General features: G+C 38.4%; 1 protein-coding gene across 3 annotated transcripts in view; it reads right to left on the bottom strand.

The window, feature by feature from the left end:
• Window positions 1-401: 401 nt before the first annotated feature.
• THAP6 (THAP domain containing 6) overlaps window positions 402-17,726 on the bottom strand; it is a 27,645-nt gene continuing 10,320 nt past the window's right edge. For 2 of the 3 annotated variants that reach the window (XM_027544758.1, XM_027544759.1), the window contains exons 3-5: window positions 14,440-14,647; window positions 9,951-10,076; window positions 2,937-3,511 (exon numbers count right to left, since the gene is read on the bottom strand). In XM_027544758.1, the coding sequence (XP_027400559.1) occupies window positions 3,257-3,511; window positions 9,951-10,076; window positions 14,440-14,647 (589 nt within the window). In that variant the 3' untranslated portion in view covers window positions 2,937-3,256. Of the gene's footprint in view, window positions 3,512-9,950; window positions 10,077-14,439; window positions 14,648-17,726 lie in introns of all 3 variants that reach the window. The other variant, XM_027544760.1, reaches the window with a different exon arrangement.

The following is a 17,726-nucleotide window of genomic DNA, read 5'->3' as shown; positions in this document are numbered from 1 at the left end:
GGTAAGAATACTGGAGTGGGTTGCCATTTCCTTCTCCAGATCTTCCCAACCCAGGGATTGAACACCGGTCTCCCGCATTGTAGGCAGACGCTTTACTGTCTGAGCCACCAGGGAAGCCCCCCACTAGGAATAAGGAAGCACGATGCTTAATAAGCATCTCTAGGTTCTGATGGTAGCACATTTCAAATCTAAGAATACTGCCCTTGCTGGTAACATGAAGGCTGCCAGTTTTGAGTGAGGCTGAAAGGAGAGGGCTGAAAGGGGTCTATGGCAGATGCATACTGTGGTGGAAGCAGGCCTGCCACCTGGGTTACCTAATCTAGCAGACTCTAAAAGACAGCAGTTATTGGTGGAGGGAAAAATGCAGGCGAAATGAAAGCAAAACCACTGTATACATACTCTTGATTTTTTGCTGTTCATTTTATTGAACTGAGTGTATAAAACCAATATAGAGCACATTACTAGAAAAAATATTTTATTTTTCAAATACATAATGGATTCTTTACTCTCAATTATTTCTTTTATCTTTTTATTAAGACTAAATATATATAAATATTAATAATTTCATCTTTTCTCAAATTAATGACAGTGGTATAACTGTGATTATCTTTTAGCAACCAAAGTCTATTTCCAGAGGTTTGAACTTGATATGAGAAAAACACTGTATCAAGTCCACTGTACCTGATTTGGTGCTGAGGTTGAACTGGTGTAATGGTTTGCTCCAGGATCCAGAGGCTATTGTAAGCTTGAAAGCAAAGTGAAACCCTTAGCTTGACCTTGGCTGCTTAAGGATCCTCTGGATGGGGGTGAGGGGTGCCTGGTTCTGTTTTGCACAGGACGGCTCGTCCTCAGGCTAAGCTGGAATCTCTGGGAACAGTGTGTGTGTGTGTTAGTTGCTCAGTCGTGTCTGACTCTTCGCGATCTCATGGACTATAGCCCACCAGGCTCCTCTGTCCATGGGATTCTCTGGGCAAGAATACTGGAGTGGGTTGCCATTTCCTTCTCCAGGGGATCTTCCTGACCCAGGGATTGAACCCAGGTCTCCTGCACTGAAGGCAGATTCTTTATATCTGAGCTATAGGGAACTGAGGTATGTACACGTTCAGGCATTTGCCTGGATGGTAGGTGGGGAGGACTCTAGTTATGTCACATTTCTACTGGTAATCCTTTCTCCATAAGGGCAAATGGGCAGCTCCGGATTCTTGACGATAGCAATACTTTGCCCACAGCTCACTCTTTCTCAATGACAGTGAGACCAGTGAAAAAGAAGACAAAATCTTAGTTCACTATGAACACGGAATACCAGTAATAAAAGTGACTGTGGTAACTGTGATGATAGTGGCAGAAACTGGGAACTGATTCTCGGAAAGGTCTACTGGGCTTGATTTATTTTAAGCAGCCAGGAGAGATCTAGAATTTGGATGCAGTGTTTGGATCTATCCTTTTATTTTTCTCCATTGCCCACTGACTTTAAAAACCTAAGATCATACCAAACTTCTATTAGCATGTCCACCATGAATGCACAATTAAATAACTCAAATAAATAATGGGTAGCTAAAGAATACTTTAAAGGTAGTAAAAAGATAGCACCTCAGTGATTTCTTAGCATAATGCTAATCTTTCAAATGTGGGTAAAATCCCATTTAGTGGGAAGGTTTGGAATCTTACATAAAAATATAACATGCATTATATATTTCTTGAATATAAAAAATTCAAGCGACTGTATCCTTACTGATATTAATGTAACACAAATAAAATTATAATGAACATTTTAACACAAAATGCAGTTCATTTCTAGTTAACATATTGAAATAACTGATATTCAAATTCTAACTATTATAGCACACACATATGAATGGAGTTTACGTATATACATATGCTTCAAAGTAGAACTTGCTTTGGGGCTAGTACTTTTTATTCTAATGCACAGTATTTATGACTAATTTCAGTTGTTTTTACTAAGAAATCAGGAGATAAACTTAAATTTCTGACTCTTGGATCAGTCAGAAAATAACTAAAAGTTATTCATCTGTAAATTCAGTAAGAAGCTATTCTAAAATTGTTGCTTATCTATTTCTCTAAATGAAATCTTGGAGAGCAATCTTGTCTCCTAATTAAAGGAAAATATTATAACCCTCTTTTTAATTCCTATTTTAACTAGAAGAGCCACATCATTATTTTTAATGTTTTTTTCTGTATTTTGTACCTTAAAAAAATGTTAGTAATACTACTTTCTGTAAAATACAAAACAACATTAAAAGTATCCAGTTACTACTGGCATTCAGATTTTGGAGATATACCTTTATGATGAAATAACAGTCATGAAACAAAATGTTCAGAAGAACTGTCAGTAACCATTTAAAAATCAGATTTATGATCCTCTTTAAAAATGTGTTAAAGCGATGCTGGTTTACATCAAAGTGCTCCTAGTGAGGAGAAATGATGTACTGTATTGAAAAAATAAGACCTCATCAGGGGTCTTCTTAACTTGGCTCTGAACAACCTTAAAGGCCAAAAGATCTGCACCTTATGTTGTTCTCAAGGTTACTACCATGGGATGCCTTGTAAAAACATCTTTTAGTGTTATTGATAATAAAAGCACCTTGATTTGGATTCTAGATGGACATGTATTATAAGCAAAGATACTCCTTTGAAGCCAAAAATCTGATGCTGCTTAAGTGTCCACTTTCGACTACTAGAGCTTAATGTAGCTGATCTAAAATCATTTCCTTAGTCCTACAGAATTTTCTTGATCTCTTAACATTTTAAAATAGTGATGTGGTACTAGTTTAGGTCTAAAAGTGTTCACTGTTTGGTCATGTCTGACTCTTTGTGATCCCGTGAACTGTAGCCCTCCAGGCTCCTCTGTCCATGGAATTTTCTGGGCAGGAATACTGGAGTGGGTTGCCATTTCCTTCTCCAGGGGATCTTCCCAATCCAGGGATTGAACCCAGGTCTCCTGCAATGTGGGTAGATTCTTCACCTCTGAGCCAGCAGGGAAGCCCATATAGTTTAGGCCTATAAAAACATAACTCTCACAAGTTACTCCAAAACATGATAACTAGCACAAAATTTTGTGTATCTTTTAAAAAAAGCCTTTGGATAATAACTCTAATGCATGAGGTTGCAGAGGACCCAAAGGGCACTCTAAATGATGGAATGATGGACATTATTTAATGATGGTAAATGAGAATTATTTCCTTAAAAGCCAATATCAATTTTACCAATTTTAAGTAGAACATAACATGAAATTATTTCATGAAATATAGTCTTGTTCTATGCTCTCCTGACACCAGTCCCAACAGAAAGCTTCCAGTCTTTTTGCTGTTTCTTGACTGATGAGACATTCATCCTTTAATTCCCTGATTGTCTTCCTCAATGATTTTTGGAAACGTTTTTCTCGGTTTAGAACATTCTGCAGACTTTTCTTGGTATCCTCTAGCTCACTGATCACATGATCTAATTTATGCTTAAGTTTCTTTGGGCTGTCCATCACACTGTAGCTATGTTCCTGAAAACATAAACACCAAGTTATTAAACCAGACAGACAAGCAGTTAGATAAAAAGTTATAACTAGGCCTCAGTTATTTCTCCGAATACTATGCTTAGAGAACATTTTTAAGTTGGTGATACTAAGAGTTGTTCAAAGACCACAGGGAGAGGACGGGGATGTTTCAGGTGCCTAGAGTCCCCATCTTTGTTTGTCTAAGGTCTGGCATACACAAGGAGGGCAGAATCCTAGGGGTGGAAGGCACTTCTCACCTGGAGGTAGGCATCTGCTTATGAACAAACAGCATGACACTCACGTGACCATAACAGTTTTGGTCCCTAAGTGTGGGCTGCTAAGTTTAAGTTTTACCTATCCAAAAAACTTACATTTTTAACCTTTTAACGGAATTGCTTTATTTGATGAATATTTCACTTTATAAGGGATGACAGGAAAGCACTGAAGCAGGTCCTCAGGCTGGGTGTTATGGATTTAGAGAGGACTCTGGTCTTGGATATATAAAGAGATAATTTAAGCACTCAGTACTTATTTTGGTTATGGTATATTTGTTGGGTATACTTTTTTCATTCAAAAACACCACTGACATAATTTTGAAAAGCTGTTACTTAAAATTAGTGAAAATGACTTTGCTTTCAGCTTTGTGAAAATTAGTGAAAATGACTTTGCTTTCAGCCAAGATGAAATAAGAGGCTGGATTGACAAAAGAAACCCAGGACTTCCCTGGTGGTAAAAGGCTATCTGCTTGCTAAGGCAGAAGACCAGGAAGACTTCACATGCTGTGGAGCAACTAAGCCTGTGTGTCACAACCACCGAGCCTGCGCTCTAGGGCCTGCAAGCCACAACTACTGAGTCTGAGTGCTGCAGCTACTGAAGCCCAAGTGCCCTAGAGCGCGTGTTCTGCAACAAGAGAGATGCCACCAGTGAGGCCAGTGCACTGCAATCAAGTAGCCCCTGCTCACTGCAACTAGAGAAAGCCCATGTGTGGCAATGAGTAGATGCAGTAAGACCTCAACACACAGCCAAAAGGTATAAAAATGTTTTGCACATAAGGACATCAGGCAAGGAAGGCAGAGATTGAGATGGGAAACAAAGAGATGAGCCTTATGACTGCCCAACTTACTGCCTTGAGAGAGTTCTAGGCGTCAGTGCAAGGAGAGGAAACCCAGGCAGAGCTGGTTAGTCAGAGTTGAGGAGGTAGTGCAAAGTACTTGGGGAGACCAAGGTGGCTACAGTTCACAGAACAAAGTATCAATAGGAGAGAGAAGAACCTGGAGATCTTCAGAAGCTCCCTGTCAAGTATGGCCCTGAGTAAGATCAGAGTATGTGTGTAGGGAACTGCTCAAGGCTGAGGAAAGAGTGGCCAGAAAAGATCAGGAGTACCCTGAGCTCAGATTTTACTCCCACCAGCCAGACCAGATTCATGGGGAACTGAGCAGAGTACACAGAAGAGTCTTGCCTCAGTGGTGGAGAACAAATAGCCTGAGACTGAGCACTGTTCTGGTCCTGCCTAAAAAAGGCAAAACCTGAAAGGACCAAATTGTTTCCAAATAACTACACCTCATAACAAAGCTCAAGCATATAGGACACAAAAATATCCAGCATCCAGTGAAGTAAAATCCATAGTAAGTGGCACACAAAATTTTACCAGGCATGCAAAACAGCAGAAAATATGAGCCACAATAACAGAGAAACCAATCCATAGAAACCAACCCAGAACTAACAAATGTTAGAATCAGTAGACAAGGAAATTAATGAAATTATTTAATCTGTATCATATATGTTAGAAAGTTAAGCAGAGACGTGAAAGACATAAAAAAGAATCAAATAGGACACCTGGACTTAAAAATTATTATGTGTGAGGTGAAAAATATATTAAAGAGAATGATGGCACCCCACTCCAGTACTCTTGCCTGGCAAATCCCATGGATGGAGGAGCCTGGTAGGCTGCAGTCCATGGGGTCGCTAAGAGTCGGACACGACTTTCCCTTTCACTTTTCACTTTCATGCATTGGAGAAGGAAATGGCAACCCATTCCAGTGTTCTTGCCTGAAGAATCCCAGGGACTGGGATTTCATCTCTGGGGTCACACAGAGTCGGACATGACTGAAGTGACTTAGCAGCAGCAATGGCAGATTAGAAATTTCAGAAGATTGGTGAAGGTGAAGATACAGCAATAGGAACTATCCAGAATGGACTACAGAGAGAAAAGGGAGTATTTAAAATACAAAAAAATGAACAGCATGAGTAGAGGTGGCACAACTTCTGACAGCCCAATATACACATAATTAGACTCCGCAAAGGAAAAGGAAGACAAGTTGAGGAAGAAAGAACTATTTGAAGAAATCATGACTGAAATTTTTCCTAGTTTGATAAAAACTATAAACTCACAGATAAAGAAACAATAAATCCCAAGCATAAGAAACATGAACAAAGCTAAACTATGGTATAATCAAATTATTTAAAACCATTAGCAAAGCAAACCACTCCAGTGTTCTTGCCTGGAGAATCCCAGGGACGGGGGAGCCTGGTGGGCTGCCGTCTATGGGGTCGCACAGAGTTGGACACGACTGAAGTGACTTAGCAGCAGCAGCAGCAAAGAAAAATTTTTAGCAAAGGAAAAAGATAAGAATGATAGTAGATTTTTAATTAGCAAGCATGCATATGAGAATATAGTGGAGCAACATCTTAAAAAAACTAAAAACAACAAACTCCCAAACTTTCAACCCAGAATTTGTCAATATCTTTCAAAAATGAAGACTAAATGATTGTTCAGGTTTTTCCAGACTAAATAATGACTATTTAGCAGACTAAGTAATGATTTTATAAAAGCTGAAAGAATTTATCACCAGCATAGCTGCACTATAAGGAGTATTAAAGTTAAGTCCTTCAGACAGAATGATACCAGATGGAAATATGGATTTACACAAAGGAATGAAAAGCCCTGCAGTGGCAACTACATGGGTAGCATATACCTTTTTTTCTTGTTATTTAAATCTTTTTAAAAGATAATTTACTGCTTAAACAAAAATAATATCAATGTAATGTGTGGTTCATAGCATATGTACAGTGAAATGTATGACAGCTGTAGCAAAAAGGTTGGAGAAGAGAAATAAAAGTATACTATAGTAAGATATGTATACTATACACTAAGTGGAATAATATTACTTATCATGTGGCCTGTGGTAAGTTAAACATGGATATTATAGACCCAAAAGCAACTAACAGTTATGGTGAATGAATTAAAAAAAGGAGATAAGATGGAATTATAAAAAAATTTAATTAATTGAAAAGAAGACAAAAAAAGAAGAAAATGAGAACAAAGACTAAATGGAACAGGAAATAAGTATGATGACAGATTTAAATCAAACCATATCCCATTAGATAATCTGATATAAAGTGATATGATAATTATATTATTATTGTTTAAATAATCCAAATAAAAGGCAGAAATTATATATAGAAAAGATTAGTGATTATAAATAACCAAGTTATATTTAAAAAATCAAGACCCAACAGTACATGCCACCAAGAAAAAACACACCTTAAAACAAAAAGACACAAATAGGTTGAAACTAAAGGTTTCAACTAGGATAACACTAATAACAGATAACTACGGTGGGTATATTACTATCAGACAAAGTAGACTTCAGAGCAAAGAATATTACCAGGGATAAAGAAGGCCATTTCTTAATAATAAAGGGGTTAATTTATCAAGACATAAGAATTTTCTTTTCCAATGGTTTTGAATAATTTGATTATGATGTAGCCTAGTTTAGTTTTATTCATGTTTCTCGTGCTTGGGATTGCTGAGCTTTTTATCTGTGGGTTTATAGTTTTTATCAAACCTGGAAAAATTATGGCCATGATTTCTTCAAATATTCCTTTCTATTTCAACTTTTCTTCCTTTTCCTTTGGAGAGTCTAATTACATGTATATTGGGCTGTCTGAAGTTGTGCTACTTCTCACTGATGCTCTGTTCATGTTTTTCATTTTTTAAACATTCCCTTTTCTCTCTGTAGTCCATTCTGGATAGTTCCCATTGCTATATCTTTACCTTAACTAATCTTTTCTTCTGACATACCTAACATGCTATTCAGTTCAGTTCAGTCACTCAGCTGTGTCCAACTCTCTGTGACCCCATGGACTGCAGCATGCCAGGCCTCCCTGTCCATCGCCAACTCCCAAAGTTTACTCAAATTCATGTCCATTGAGTTGGTACTGCCATCCAAACCATCTCATCCTCTGATGTCCCCTTTTCCTCCTGCCTTCAAACATGCCATTAATTCTCTCCAATATAATTTTCAACTCACACATTGTAAGTTTTTTCTAATTCTTAGTTTTGCTTATATGAGATGATAGATGTTCATCTAAACTTACTGTGATGATCACTTCATGATGAATGTAAATTAAATCATTACTGTACACTTTAAACTTATACAGTGATGTATTGTCGATTATATCTCACTAAAACTGAAAGAATAAAATAGAAAGGTACTTCCTCAGTCTGATAAAGGGCAATTATGAAAAATCCACAGTTAACATCATATGAATATCTTCAATGGTGAAAGACTGATGCCTTCCTCCTAAAATCAGGAGCAAAGCATAAAGATCAGTTCTCAGTACTTCTACTCAGCATACCCTTGGAGGTTCAAGGTAGTGCAATAAAGCAAGAAAAAGAAATGAAGGTATTTACATTGGAAAAGAAGAATTAAAACTGTTTTTAATGACAGACATCGGAGAAGGCAATGGCACCCCACTCCAGTACTCTTGCCTGGAAAATCCCATGGACGGAGGAGCCTGGTAGGCTGCAGTCCATGGGGTCGCTAAGAGTCGGACACAACTGAGCGACTTCATTTTCACTTTCATGCATTGGAGAAGGAAATGGCAACCCACTCCAGTGTTCTTGCCTGAAGAATCCCAGGGACGGCAGAGCCTGGTGGGCTGCTGTCTATGGGGTCACACAGAGTCGGACATGACTGAAGTGACTTAGCAGCAGCAATGACAGACATCATGATTATCTTTGTAGAAAACCTGACAGCTTTTACAAAAAAGCTTTGATAATTAACATGTGAGTTTAGCAAGTTTGACAGATACAGTTTCATATACAAAGGTCAATTTATTTCCATATACTAACAGTAATTAAAACAATGCCGTTTATAATAGCATCCAAACATACAAAATACTTAGGGATAAACCTGACAAAAAAAAACGAAAGACTACACTGAAAATGACAAAACCCTGCTAAGAAAATTTAAAAGTTTAAATATATGAAGTGATGGGCTGGAAGACTTAAAATAGTACTATTAAGATGTCAATTCTTCCCAAATGGATCTGTAGATTCAACAGAATACCAGTCAAAACTCTAGCAGGAATTTTGTAGAAATTTATGAAAGTGATTCTAAAATTCATATAAAAATGCAAAGGACCAAGACTATCCAAAACAACTTTGAAAAAGAACAAAGTTGGAAGATTTAACACTGATAAACACTACCTGATTTTAAGCATTATTATAAAACTATAGTAATTAAGATAGTAAAACAGATCTGGATTCCAGGCCTGATTCTAACATGAAAAAGCAATCAGATGAATAAATAAATGCAAGCTTCAATACTGTGTGTGTATGATAGTCCTTCAAGAAAACCTAAAGACATAACTATTTTTAAAATTAGATATTTCCACATAGAACCTACAATACCAATAACTAAAGGGAGGAATTATTTATTGTATTTTATTGGTTGACATTATTTTGCTAACAAAGGTCTATCTAGTCAAAGCTATGGTTTTTCCAGTAGTCATGTATGGATATGAGAATCGAACCATAAAGAAAGCTAAGCACCGAAGAATTGATGCTTTAGGACTGTGGTGTTGGAGAAGACTCTTGAGAGTCCCTTGGACTGCAAGGAAATCAAACCAGTCAACCCTAAAGGAAATCAGTCCTGGATATTCACTGGAAGGACTGATGTTGAAGCTGAAGCTCCAACACTTTAGCCATCTGATGTGAATAACTGACTCACTGGAAAAGACTCTGATGCTGGCAAAGACTGAAGGCAGGAGGAGAAGGGGACGACAGAGGATGAGACAGTTGGATGGCATCACTGACTCGATGGACATGAATTTGAGCAAACTCCAGGAGTTGGTGATGGACAGGCGTACTGGTGTGCTGCAGTTCATGGGGTCACAAAGAGTCGGACACAACTGAGCAACTGAACTAAACTGAACTGACTGGTTGAAATATTTTTGTGAAAGCATTCTTTGAATTAAATACGTATATATAAATTATAATGGCCCTTGGAAGCAATATTACTTTTGGTTATTACATATTAAAAAAAATCTCAAAAACCTGAACTCCTAATTTTTCAGTAAGATTTTAAAAAGCTTAATCCTAACAGAGAGGGCATGTTCATCTTAAAAATATCAACTTTAGCCCAGTAATTTTACTTACAAAAATGAACTGGGACTGGAATTCTTCAACACACGAGGAAGTATCAACAAGCTTGTGATTGTGGTTTGTAACTGGAAGGGCTTTGAGGGTGAAGTTTTTCCTATAATGAAGCTTTTCTCTTTTCCCCTGTTAAGAATAGTTAATTGTTAATCAATCATTGTAGATATTTCTGTCCTTTTGTAAATTTTTAACCTTCTTAACTTTTTGTAGTAAAATTATTATATATTTTTTTAGTGGAAATTGCTTTTAACAGTCAGTAAAGTTTAAATTCACTAAGATTACTTTAAAGGAACTTCCCTAAAATAACTTTAAAGTTTACCTGGAAACACGAATTTTCCTTAAAAAAAAGAATGATGATGAGGGAAGGTATATCCTACAAGGTATTAAAAATATCCTACAAGGAAAGAATATTTAAGATAGTGTACTATTCTTTTGGCTTCTCAGATGGTTCAGCGGTAAAGATCTGCCTGCCAAGCAGGAGGCACAGGAGATATGGGTTCTAGCCTTGGGTCAGAAGACTATTCTCTTAAGAAAAATATGAGTAGATCATGTAGATAAGAGCCTTCAGGATAAAAAATGGCATTCTAAATAAGTGGAGAAAGGCTATAAGTCATGAAAAATGAATTAATTATGAAAAAGTTTTATCATTTATGTACAGTAAATCACAATGAATTTCTACATAATGAAAATTCATGTAAGAATGAAAACAATGAGGAAGTAGAAAAATACATGGGAAATATTTATAAAATCTTAAATCAGACAGCACAAGAGAAAATATAGGACTACTTAAAAAAATGTATTTCACACAAAACAAACCAACACCATAATTAGAACTAAAGACAAAGAACAAAAAGTAACTGCAACATAGTTAAATGATTCATATCCTCAATATCTATTGTTGTTATAAAACAGCTTAGAAAAAGATAAAACTAGAAGACTTGAATAAGTTATTCAGGAAAGAAGAAGTAAAACTGTCTAATGAACACAGGAAATAATGCATAAATGCACTAATATTCAAAGATATATTAAAACAATAAGATGTCATCTATGCCTATCAATTTCAGCAAAGGTTAAAAACACAACTTACACTGAGGATTAGGATGGACAGACACTTTAATGCATAACTATTAGTAGGGCAGTAGACTGATACAGACTTTACGATGGGCTTTTGGGAGGCTTGCATCAAAAGCAAAAGACTTAAAAATGTGTGTAAGTTTTGGTCTAGCTATTTTATTTCCAGGAAATTAGTTTGGGGAAATAAGGATATGTACATAGATTTAACTACAATAATGTTCATTCTAATGCTTCTAAAAACAGTGAAAGATGATAATCTATATACAACGGTAAGGATTGATTACATAAAGTATTTATTGTCCATACACTGGATCAATCACTATATGGTCATTAAAAATGTACTGTAAAGATGATATCACTAAATATGAGAAAGGATATAGAATCATAGGAACTCTTATAAGCTGATGGTGGGGGTATAAGTTGGTAAAACCACTTTGGAAAACTATGGTGATATCTACTCAAGCTGATCCTAGGATCCAGCAATTCCACTTCTAACATAAATATACATATATTCTGTAGAAATGTGTACATTTAAGTGTATCAAAAGGCATGGACAAAAATGTTTGTAGTTACACCATTCATAATAGCTCCAAAGTGAAAATCCAAATGTTCATCAACAGTAGAATAGAAATTATAGTTTATTTATACAATGTGCTGAAGAACTGATGTTTTTGAAATGTGGTGCTAGAGAAGACTTTTGAGAGTCTCTTGGACTGCAAGGAGATCAAACTAGTCAATCCTAAAGGAAATCAACCCTGAATATTCATTGGAAGGATTGATGCTGAAGCTGAAGTTCCAAAACTTTGGCCACTTGATGTGAAGAGCTGACTCACTGGAAAAGACCCCGACGCTGGGAAAGATTGAGGGTAGGAGGAGAAGGGAGCAGCAAAAGATGAGATGACTGGATGGCATCACCAACTCAATGGACATGAGTTTGAGCAAACTCTGGGAAATGGTGAGGACAGGGAGGCCTGGTGCACTGAAGTTCATGAGGTCACATAAAGTTGGACATTACTTAGCACTGAACAACAACAAATACAATAGAATATTATAGTGCAAAGAAAATACATGGACTAGTAAGTACCACATGCTGCAATGTGGATGAATCACAAGAGCAAGATGTTGAGTGAAAGCAGCCACAGAACAGAGTATGTACTATATGACTCCATTTACAATAACTGACAGCAATAAAAGTCAGGATAGTGGTACTTTCGAGGGTGTAGGGACTGGGAAAGAGCATGAGGGAAGCTTCTGGGGTATTGATAACTTTCTCCGTCTTGGTCTGAGAGGAGTTACATGAGTGTATTCACTTTGTGAAAGTCCAGTGGTCTATACGCTTATGATGTGTGCATTTGTTTGATGCTTTTGAACTGTGGTGTTGGAGAAGACTCTTGAGAGTCCCTTGGACTGCAAGGAGATCCAACCAGTCCATTCTTTTTTTTTTTTTCCAACCAGTCCATTCTGAAGGAGATCAGCCCTGGGATTTCTTTGGAAGCAATGACGCTAAAGCTGAAACCCCAGTACTTTGGGCACCTCATGCGAAGAGCTGACTCATTGGAAAAGACTCTGATGCTGGGAGGGATTGGGGGCAGGAGGAGAAGGGGACGACAGAGGATGAGATGGCTGGATGGCATCACTGACTCGATGGACATGAGTCTGAGTGAACTCCGGGAGTTGGTGATGGACAGGGAGGCCTGGCGTGCTGCTTTTCATGGGGTTGCAAAGAGTCGGACACAACTGAGTGACTGAACTGAACTGAACTGAACTGATGTTGACTTCAGTATAAAGTTTAGTTAAAAAAAAAAATTGATGTTCCATATAGGTTTCTCTTAAAAATGTGATCCATTGAGCTGCAACACAATCATGCAGGGTACCTATCAAAAAATACAGATCCTAGACTCCAAAGCAAACTTGCTGAATCAAATATTTTGGGAGAGCTGGTTAGGATTCTGCATTTTAAGCCAAGCTCCCTGGATAATATTTAGGTAGACTAAATTTGAAAGCCATTGTTATATAAAAATATTTAACATCATGGAAAATATTATAATAGTTAAGAGTGAACTTTGGAGCTAAAATACCTGGGTTTAAATCCAGCCTCTGCCATTTAACAGCAGTGTGACTTGGGGAATGTATTCTAGTTTTCTGGGTCTAAATTTTCTCAAGTGGTCAAATGAGAATAAGATTATTTAACTCTTATGGTAGTTTAGGGGACTAAAAGAGTCAAAATATATGTAAAGTGCTTAGATTACTGCCTGGCACACAGTAAGCACTGTATGAATGTTAAAAAAAGAGCAAAGCAAATAAAAAGGATATACAGTATAATCGTATTCTGTAAGAATTATAAATAGAGATGTATTTATATACAAACATACACATAAAAATGACAGAAAAGATCCACATAGAGTGTTAACAGTGTTACTTCTGGATTCTGTGATTTCCTTGTTATTAGGAAATAACTTTTGGAAGTTAGTAATTTATTGCTTATTTGACTTATTATGTCCATATTTTTAAAGGTTCGCTTAAGACTATAGATGACACCATGGTATAGGAAACAAATCCTTTAGAGCAAATTGCAGAAGATACTGTACATTTATTAACATGGAAGAAACTGAGTCAGTTTCCATTATATAACTCAAGTACTGAGGTACGAACATCTGCAAATGTGACCAAGACCCCTATGGGAGTAGATCTTCTGAACTACTTCCTGTTTCCAGCTGTCAGGAAGGAGATACCTTTCAATAGAGGTTCATTCCTATTGGTATGGGAACCACAGGCCCTCCCTGAATTTTCCACATTGGAATCAGTCAATCTCTAGAGTTTCTGAAAGTGAGTACGCGTTCAGGTATATGAAGTCAAGAGAGATACTGAGGGTGAAGCAGCTCATCCATGGCACTAAAATCATTGAGAAAAGCCACAGAATACAACTAGAGTTTCCTTAAACAATCCTTTTATCTTCTTGTTTTTGACCTCTTCTTTCCTTCTCATCTTTTGGTTTTCTACCTTCCAGTTCTACTCAGGCTTTAAGTGTGAATATGTGGCTCTCAAAGTATACTTTGTGTCTGTTGCGGCTCTGCTCTTGACTTTTGCTCCAGTGTGAGGCGCACTGCCAGCTTGGAACTTCAGTTCAACTCTAACATTCCTCCAATTTTTAGACCCAAATCTTGAGCTATACTAACTCAAGTTTGCTTCACCAAACCTTAGTAAGGTACAGATATTAACATTTCTGAGGGGCTACTGGTAAAACACTCTTACTACTCTTTAGAAAAGCTTACACAGTTTACAAATCTAAAAAAACTTAAAGAATGGTTTTCAAATCAATAAGCAAATAGTAAAAAATGGTAGCAAGTGTGTGAAGGTTCTTAAATAGTCCCTAAAAAGTGAGTAATGATGGTTAAGCAGCATCTGATAAACAAACCTGTGAGTGAGATACGGAATCAAAAATAGAAGGTACGACTCCAGGTTTCAGTTTAATATTTGGAGTACTTCTGTCAAAATCTGTCTTCTTAAAGTGTCTTGAACACAACACATCTCCTTTTTTAGGCTCCCAAATGCCTGCAGCATTCACGTCAAGTCTTTTCATTGCTAATACCCATTTTCTTTTGATGTTTTCATCTGTAGGGAATCTAGAAAAAAAATACATAAAGTATTGATGTTTAATTTAACACATATACTTGAATTAAAAGGCTGTGCCTAAATTGATTCTTTAACTGGTTTGTTATTACTCTTGAAACTGGAATATTTAGGAAACCACTGCAATTTATGGTTTTATAACTTTCAGTTTTAATACTCAGATTTTTGTACCAAACATGCTGCAGGCAAATAGCCCTCATTTAATTCTTTCTCATATTATAAAGAAGAAAAGCTTCCAAAGACATTTAATACCTTAGAGTAAAATTCACAACTGAAGGTTTTTCTTCATCTATAGATGATGCAGAATATCACTTGGGCCTTTTCCTATCTGATGAATTTATCCCAGATGAACAGAGACACTTGTAGTTCCAATGTTCTATCAACATCAAAAAGTTGTTTAGTACAATATTTAATACAAAACAAGGGTGTAAATGCTTGGTGAATGAATGCAGAGAACACCTGCGGAATTTGGAATTTTGGAGATCAGAACCATTTTGAGATCTGGAGGTTAATAGCCATATCTTTTCCAATTTTCCAAGCTGGTTCAAGTCTTTTTTGGAATAAAGTGGGGTACACATGTTCATTTTTTATTTCCTTATACTTAGCAAAGTAGCTGGGAGATCTTTCTCTGGCACATAGCACAGTACCTGGCACAAAAGCAACAAAATAAAACTTCAGCAAATGAATAATTATTAAACTTTATTGCTCCTTCTTTCCTATGCTGTCAGAAGAATGACTAAAATACTAAATTAGGACCATCTTGATTTATCTGGGGAGGCCTTACAAATAGCTTTGAAAAGAAGAGAAGCGAAAAGCAAAGGAGAAAAGGAAAGATATAAGCATCTGAATGCAGAGATCCAAAGAATAGCAAGGAGAGATAAGAAAGCCTTCCTCAGCGATCAATGCAAAGAAATAGAGGAAAACAACAGAATGGGAAAGGCTAGAGATCTCTTCAAGAAAATCAGAGATACCAAGGGAACACTTCATGCAAAGATGGGCTCGATAAAGGACAGAAATGGTATGGACCTAACAGAAGCAGAAGATATTAAGAAGAGGTGGCAAGAATACACAGAACTGTACAAAAAAGATCTTCATGACCAAGATAATCACAATGGTGTGATCACTGACCTAGAGCCAGACATCCTGGAATGTGAAGTCAAGTGGGCCTTAGAAAGCATCACTACGAACAAAGCTATTGGAGGTGATGGAATTCCAGTTGAGCTATTTCAAATCCTGAAAGATGATGCTGTGAAAAGTACTGCACTCAATATGCCGGCAAATTTGGAAAACTCAGCAGTGGCCACAGGACTGGAAAAGGTCCGTTTTCATTCCAATCCCAAAGAAAGGCAATGCCAAAGAATGCTCAAACTACTGCACAATTGCACTCATCTCACACGTTAGGAAAGTAATGCTCAAAATTCTCCAAGCCAGGCTTCAGCAATATGTGAACTGTGAACTTCCAGATGTTCAAGCTGGTTTTAGAAAAGGCAGAGGAGGGGGCTGTCCTAAGATGGCGGAGCAATAGGATGGGGAGACCACTTTCTCCCCCACAAATTCATCAAAAGAACATTTAAACGCCGAGTAAATTCCACATAACAACTTCTGAATGCCGGCAGAGGACATCAAGCACCCAGAAAAGCAGCCCATTGTCTTCGAAAGGAGGTAGGAAACATATAAAAGACAAAAAAAGAGACAAAAGAGGTAGGGATGGAGCTCCATCCCAGGAAGGGAGTCTTAAAAAGAGAGAAGTTTCCAAACACCAGGAAACACTCTTACTGCCGAAGTCTGTGGCTTGCCTTGGAAGCACAGAGGGCAACATAATAGGGAGGAAAAATAAGTAAATAATTAAAACCCACAGATTACGAGCCCAATGGTAACTCCCCCAGCGGAGAAGCAGCCCAGACACCTGCACCCGCCACTAGCAAGCAGGGGCTGGGCAGGGAGGCATGGGCTGCATTGCTTAGAGTAAGGATCGGGCCTGAATGCCCCGAGGGTAATCAGAGCGAAATAATCTGGGCTAGCAAACCAGACTGTGGGATAGCTACCACGTGAAAAGCCCTAAGATACCGCCAGGCCCGCGCAGAGAACAAAGCACTGAACAGAACTAGCCGGCTACAGACCATCCCCCTCCGGTGACAGGCAGCCAGAGCCAGAAAGGGGCAATTGCAGCCCCAGAGAGACATTATCTACCAAACTGCAAGTAGGCTTCTTTGCTAACTAAGACTTCTTGGGGTTTTGGACAGTCATTATCCGCCTGAGAAGGTGCGCCCGTTGTACACCCAGAAAACCGAGTGGCAGGGATGGGAGAGGCAATAAGTTGCAGTGACCGCGCTCGCCAAACACCTCATCACCCGAGCTGCTTGGAGCTGGGAAGGGCACAAAACGCAGGCCCAATGGAGTCTGCACCTCTGAGGACTACCCGAGTGCCTGAACCTGAGAGGCTTAGCCCTGGGAGGTGCATGCAGCCCAGGGCCGGCCTCGGATGGTTCCAGGCAGAGCAACCTAGAGCCTGAGCTGTGTGGGCAGGCAGGGTGCACGCTCTGTGAGCAGGAGCAGGCCCAGTGTGGCTGAGACATTGTGAGCACACGCCAGTGTTGTTTGCAGTGTCCCTCCCCACAGCGCGACTGAACAACTGAGCCTAAAAAAAAGTGTCCACCACCGCCCCCCTTGTGTCAGGGCGGAAATCAGACACTGAAGAGACCAGCAAACAGAAGAAGCTAAAACCGAGGTGCCGGGAGCCGGCGAGAGGCATTCCACTCGTGACAAAGGTCATGAGGAAGGAGGCTCGGCATACGCAAAGGCGGGATTGAGCCTCAGGAGTCCCCCTGGATATTCTCGAGCATCTACCCCCAAAAAACCAGAGTCTGCTTACTTTATTGCTTTGTGCTCTCACCTCTGACTTTACTGGGGGCTGTCCCCCACCACCATCTCGCTCTCTCTGTCAAAGAGTTAACTTACAGCTCCAATTAATAAAGTTCCTGGGCAATTAGTAGTGTTTAAATCCAAACCCCTCAGATAGCTCTCTAATTCACCTGACAAGTTTACCCAGACTCCTACAGCTATGCATACGAT

The sequence above is a fragment of the Bos indicus x Bos taurus genome, chromosome 6, assembly GCF_003369695.1.
Source record: "Bos indicus x Bos taurus breed Angus x Brahman F1 hybrid chromosome 6, Bos_hybrid_MaternalHap_v2.0, whole genome shotgun sequence".
NCBI lineage: Eukaryota > Metazoa > Chordata > Mammalia > Artiodactyla > Bovidae > Bos > Bos indicus x Bos taurus.
This window is presented reverse-complemented; position numbering and strand designations above follow the sequence as displayed.